Genomic DNA, 6,369 nt, shown 5'->3' on the forward strand with positions numbered 1-6,369 from the left:
CCAGTTCTGTTGCAGGGATGGTTTGGAGGTTCTTTGTAAGCCCGTGATTAATTTGCACAGACGTGCCTCCCCTTCTGCTGCTCTGATTGTAAGAGCTTGAGGGAAGGGACTGGACCTTCCCTGCATTCTGCAGGGCACTTAGTGCAGCCTGTGTGCTGAGGAGAAGCACTGCTCAGTGGAGTGGCTGCAAAGGACAGGTTTGTAATAGATGACTGCTCCCTGGAGCTGGCTTTCTTTCAGGATGAATCAGGCTGGAGTGCATTTTATGGGATTTACGTCCCTGTATTTTGCTTTCCCTTATTTTAAAACATACACACAAAATAAAAAGCAAAATAAATTGATGTTTGTTCACAGTGTAGCAATGTAGTGGAATACCACTTAATTGAATACAGTGGGAATGATGACATTTCTCCCAGTAAAGCAGTCCTTCAGCATAGCTGGGTGTAAAAGATACTTCCTAATTTCTAGCAAAGATGAGTTCAGAGGTGAGGGCTTGGTGAGGTGTAAGTCTACTATGGATCCAACCATTTACCATTTGTTTTGTTTCTTCTAGTAATAATTGAAATGGATCCTGAACACGGTGGCTGTTTTCTAGTTCAGAGAGCAGCACAGCCATGTTCTATTTTAATATCTTCTGCAGTCTCAAAGCGTGGTTCTCTGTGCCAAACAAGAGAGGCTTGGATTGTTTTTCAGGTTTGTGCTGGAACTAAACTGTCAGTGTAAATTTAAAACCCTTTTAGCAGTTTGGCTCTGGCCAAAATTCAGGTGTGAGCGACAGCACTGCTGGGCTTCACCAGGGTTGTCCATTACTGTAATCAGGCCTTTGAGTGCTCTTCGTTCAGGAGAAATAAATCCCTTGCAGACTCCTGTTGGCAGGAGGGAGGAGGATGAGTTCCTGCTTACGTTACAAATGAAGAGAACAAATTGTGCACAGAATTTGAAAAACCATCCAAATAAGATGGAACAAAAACCACAGGCAGTGATACTGCACTCATTTCTAGGACCAGCTCAGGGAAGGTCTGTTTAAAACAAACATCGTTGAGGCGATGCAAGGAAAGTGAAATGTAATGATAATATTGGACTCAAAAGCACTTTAAAGCGTTAGATTGTTTTTCAGCAGTGTGCTCCAGTTTTCTCCTTCTCTTTCTTTAGTTTAAGCAGCAGTCCATTTATTTCAAGCTGTTTTTACCACAGGCCTTGCAGCAGTGGTGACTCTAGGCAGCTTACAGGTAGGATTCAGTGAAATGTGGCTGGCTGTGCTGGAAGCCTTGCTGTCATTTCCAGTGTGCAGACTGGGAAGTAAAAGAACTTTACTTGCTCAGCAGCCTCCGTAGGGTTACAGAGGGGAATTCCTGTCTCCCAGCTCTTTGCCTCATTGCTGTGTTTGTCCAACATACATGTTTTTATAAAGCGTGTCCTTTTCTGCCAGTTGTTGACATTGAGAAGAATTCCAGTTAGGAGAAGTGCAGGGACAGAAGGGTTGTTGTTCTGGTTAGGCCCAGTGTCTGGCATTGTCCACTGTGCTGGTGAGCATCAAGTGAGAGGAGGAGATGCTGTCAGTCTCTGTAAATGCACTTTAATGGAATAACTTAGACATGTACTGTTTGTCTGGGTCCATTAATCTTTGGCTTCTTCTCTGCAGCATTTGGGGTTTATATTAATTATATCCGTTGTCTCTGTGGATGCTTTTGTGAACCAAAATACATTTTTAACCTCTTCTTCAAATCATTCTTTGTTACTCTCTGCTACCAAGAGCTCCACTTATTTTCACAAGCTAATACAGTTTTAGATTGCTTGCTTTGAATCTGATTGGATGTCTCCTTGCTGACGGATTAGAAGAGTATGTGTGTAAATCCAGACAGATTCCATGGCTTTATTGTGCCCTGTTTTATATAACACACCATCTCCTTTACCTTGTTCTGAACAAGCCCATTTAGTGCCATTGAGAGCTATTTCATAATAGCCTCTGCTCCTCCTTTAAGTGAGACTCTGTGGGCAGAATGCTGGTTCTGAGAGCAGCCAGATGCTCACATCTGCCCAGTTCTTCTCATCTTGCAAAGTTTCTAGCATAGCTGACCAAAGAAGCAGCAAAGCTTCACACTTCACCTTGAGCTGCTTAACAGGAGTCTGAGAAGCTGTGCAATGACATTATGTAATGAGTGTGCTAGGAGATGGTGATGTGGTGCTTCTAATTGCTGTAGATGAGTGTAATGTATTAATTCTTGGATAGCTGCCTCCTGAAGGCTTGCATTTCCTGATCTAATCTTCTGCCACACATTGGGACTAGGCTGCGGGATTTTTGACAGTTGTTGGCTTTTTAGGGTAAGTATCCTTATAGTGAATAGAAAGCCAAGTGGATGAGCCTCATCCTCATTATTTTCCAGTGAGTTTTGTCCACATTCTGACTTTCCAGGCTTCAGGGGAAGGCCTGAGACCCCTGGGAAGGGCAGCATGCTTGGGAATCGCAGGCTGGTGTGGGTGCCAAAACTAGAGGGAGGAGTAAGGTTTCCATCCTCAGGGCTGTGTCTGTATTTTCATTCCTCAGTGCATTATTTAACTGAAAACCAGGAGTAAGAATCCTGCTTATTTCTCGATTGTAATTTTGATCTTCTGTTGTGTTTTTACACCTCTAGCAGATAGATGGTGAGGCCTTCCTGCTCCTGAACCAGAATGACTTGGTTAAAATACTCAATATCAAGCTGGGTCCTGCCCTGAAGGTCTACAATGCCATTCTCATGCTCAAGTCTGCAGAAGAAGAGTGAGAAGAGCCCTTCCCTCGAGCCCAGGAGGAACTGACAGGGAGCAGATCTTCACTGAGAGCATTACAGCGTGCCCATGAGGCAGGCTGCGACTCAGATATATTTTAAGTAGAACTTATTAAAAAATATTTTTAGGACATAAAAATCCTGCCACAGTCTGGAATATGGGGCAGCTTCACTTCCAAGAAGAGGTTATTATATTTTGTAATTGAATTTGGTTTTGATATATCAATCTCTTTTTGAGATCTAGAAGAAACCTCCGGTTATAAGGGGAATCCAGGGTAACAGTGGTGGAGCTGCAATAGCAAGAGGACAGATATGAATACAGAGTCTGCTGTGTCCCATGAGAGTGCCTGACAGAGACTGAGTTATTACCAGCATGTTTAACAGATGTATGTATGAAAGCTCTGAAGAGGAGACAGTAAGAAAATGGGTGAGCTTCAGAGCAGCTCATCTGTATCCTTCAGTGCTGTGATTCGGGAGCTCACCTTCCCACGTTGATTTTGAAGTTCCAGTTTCTCATGCTGATACGAGGTTGTTCTGAACCCCTTGTTGGCTCCTGGGCTGCTTCCACCACAACTCAAGTGCACCGTGGGCAAAGAGTTTTCCATCAGTGGTGGCTCTGATAACAAGCAACCCGTTGTCATTTGTGCTGTCAGGCAGTTGGAGGAAGGCCCTGTTTGGATAGATTTTGGGTAGGCAAAGATCTCTCCTGCAGTTATCTCCCACAGGACACAAATATTCTATCTGTATTTCTCCCATCAGTGCTTTTGGGCAACTGCTGTCTGGACTGTGATCATCTTATGGCAAAATAACGCAGTCAGCAGCACCTGGTGGTGGGATGAGTTTGTCCAAGCTGCCTTCACAGCTAACCAAATGCTAGGAATGGGAGCTGAAAACCCCACAGTGGACAGCGTATGCATACAGGTGCACACAGAGTTCCTAGAAACAATTTCATTTTCAGGCCTATTCAAAACCTGTGAACACTTCAGCATATTCAGCCTCCAGGTGGACATTGATCCTCAGCATCTCTGGCAGTGAGATGGGAAGAGCAACAAGGGCAGGTTTGCCTGGAGGGGGATCAGTCTGAACAGCCAGCAAAGCAAGCTGAGAACTGCTTCTCAAAAGAGATTTGCTGGTCTGTGTCAGGGAGAAAGCAAAGCTTGTGGCTCTGTTCCTGCATGTGCAGGTGGCAACCCGTGCTTACGTGGCAGAGGGGTGTGCTGGTATTTTTGCTGTGCTGGAATCCTGAGTGTGCTTCTATGAACATGCAGCAGTCCCTGATCTCTCCATGTCCTTCCCAGCTCCTGAGAAGGTCCTCATAACATTCTTAAGGTAGTAAGTTCCTTAAAACCTGTAAATAGAGCAGAATCCACACTGCTGAATGCATTTGGATTAGTCGCATTTAGAGCAATTCATCTTCATACCTTCTGTTTTTCTATAAAACATTAAGGATTTTTAGCTTTCCACTGCAAAGACACAGGAGTGCTGGGGTATTTAGTAGCTGAAACATTCAGTATCAGCCATGCAACTGCAGGGAGCCTTATATTTTAATGCAGCGACAGGGATGAGATGACATCAATTGATTTAAATGAATTTATGGTGCAGTGTTCAGCAGAGTCCCATTCCTTTGTCCCACTCCGTGCATCCCAGATCTCTGTGAAGCCTTGAGTGGCAAATCCTGGGCTCTGACACAGCTCACCTTCCAGGCAAAGCAGAGCTGTTTTGTGACAGCTGGAGCAGAGGATTGTTAGCTGGCCTGTTGTGTTCCTGGCTAAATAACCTCAGCCCTTCTGTGCTCTGTTTTCCTCTTCTGGAGCAGCCAGCCAGCTGGAATGTGTGCAGTTCTACCTTGTTCTTGTTTGCAGTCAGCACGTCCTGCTGAATCTTCTGTTTCGCCTCCTTCCTTTGGGAGACTGCATTGAGGGACAGCAGATTGCTTCCAGCAATAAAACTAAATGTAATATTATTTCATCTCCTTTACTATATATAGACAGAGGATGAAGAGAATTGGTGAAGCAAGCAGTGAGATTCTAGTCACTGAAATTACTCAAACAGAAGAGAGATCTGAAATCCTAGAGGCTTCCAAGCCAGCTGGATCAAGGATGAAAATGTGTACTTGGAGTTTGTTCAGTGACAGCAGTAGTAGTGCTCTGAAGGAGGAAACCTTTTAGGGATAGAAGAAGGAGGAATGTGTGCTTCTTGGGGCTTTTTTTTTGTAATCCAGTAATTGTCTTTGCAGAGCAAGCAAGAATGTGCACTCATCTATTGCTGGGTCTCTTTCCAAATATAGCTGGATTCTCATAAAATCAGACAACTTCACAGTACTGCAGCGACAAAAAGATTTCCAGTATCTTCATGGGCACACAGAAGATTCCCTAATTCTTACAAGACTAAGAAAAACCAAAACAAGTCCTCTTTGAGCCCCAGCTTTGCTCCTTGCCTTAGGAACTCAGTGACTGCTGTTGGCATCTCGCTTGCATCAGGGAGCTCTGCTTTCATGTGCGGCCCAGCAGCTTGGTTCTGTAGCCAGGCTCTGCCTTTTCTCAGCCCTGATCACGCTCTGTGCCTAAGCAAGGGGTCTGCAGATGCCTTTGATTGCATAATGCCTTGTTGTCTAATTTGAAACATGCACTTTGAAGCAGCAAGCCAAAAATTGTAGCTCTGTGTCGCACGAAGCTGAAACTGGTTAACGCCAACCTGGTTGAGGAGGCTCTCAGCCTGCAAAGCACAAGCCTGCTGCTGTCCCAGCTGAACCCAGCAGTCACTTGGAAGTGCATTACTTAAAGCCACCCAGGGCTGTGACAGCTTCCCAAGGCCCAGCAGTGCAATCGAGAGCTCTGCTGTCTCAGTGGAAACAGATCTTATTTCCTGAGTGTGTTTCGGAGATCCACGATGGCCAAACGGTTCTCCTTTTTTCTGCTGTTAACTGCGCTGTTAAAATCTTTTCTTGTGATCCCCCGTGTAATCAGGAGGAGCAGATTTCAGCTCTGGGTAACGCATTAAAGTCGGACAGAAATGCTCAGCTCTGCTCATCACAGAGTTCTCCGACCAAAGGAAAGATTCTCAACCCAGGGGAGAAGCGAGTTCAGCTGTGGAAGATTTCCTGCCTGCTACTTTCATGCCTTGTGTGGGGATTTATGCCACAGAAAGCTTTAGAGTTTCTGACATTCTCTCTGTCATGTGCTAAGAGCTTATTTTTGAGATTCCTATTACTTGAACTGGAAATGTGCACAGGGAAGGAGGCGCACACCCGTCGTCTCCATTCAGCCTCAGAAACGTTTGCCTGCATTAAAGCAAACAAATACTTGAGCTTTCCGCCACTAGCTGTGATGCTGCACTCCACCACTGCTTTCTCCTGGAAATGAGAATAAAATTAATATAAGTTCAGAGCTGACTTGTTCTTCCTGAGCTCTGGGCTGGGTTCTGCTCCTGCCCCTTCTCCTCCTCCTCCCAAAACGCAGAGGTTTCCATCTCTCATCTCTTTAACAGGCAGAGCAAAGCGCTGCATCTGTGCTCTCCTTGATTTGCACGCAGCCTTGGCCAGCATCACAGCTGAGGCTGTGCCTAATCCCCAAATTCCTTCCTGTCCTGTGCTGACAATATTTTA

At 45.1% G+C, this 6,369-nt stretch overlaps 1 protein-coding gene across 6 annotated transcripts in view; it reads left to right on the forward strand.

Moving 5' to 3' along the window:
* LOC122187573 (lethal(3)malignant brain tumor-like protein 3) overlaps positions 1 to 6,149 on the forward strand; it is a 43,621-nt gene extending 37,472 nt beyond the window's left edge. For all 6 annotated transcript variants that reach the window (XM_042885188.1, XM_042885186.1, XM_042885189.1 and 3 more), the window contains one exon: positions 2,634 to 6,149. In XM_042885188.1, coding sequence (XP_042741122.1) covers positions 2,634 to 2,762 — 129 coding nt within the window. In that variant the 3' untranslated portion in view covers positions 2,763 to 6,149. The remainder of the gene's footprint in view (positions 1 to 2,633) is intronic.
* Positions 6,150 to 6,369: the final 220 nt, after the last annotated feature.

Source organism: Lagopus leucura, unplaced genomic scaffold (assembly GCF_019238085.1).
Source record: "Lagopus leucura isolate 7727_CA_CO unplaced genomic scaffold, USGS_WTPT01 Super-Scaffold_100048, whole genome shotgun sequence".
NCBI classification, from domain to species: domain Eukaryota; kingdom Metazoa; phylum Chordata; class Aves; order Galliformes; family Phasianidae; genus Lagopus; species Lagopus leucura.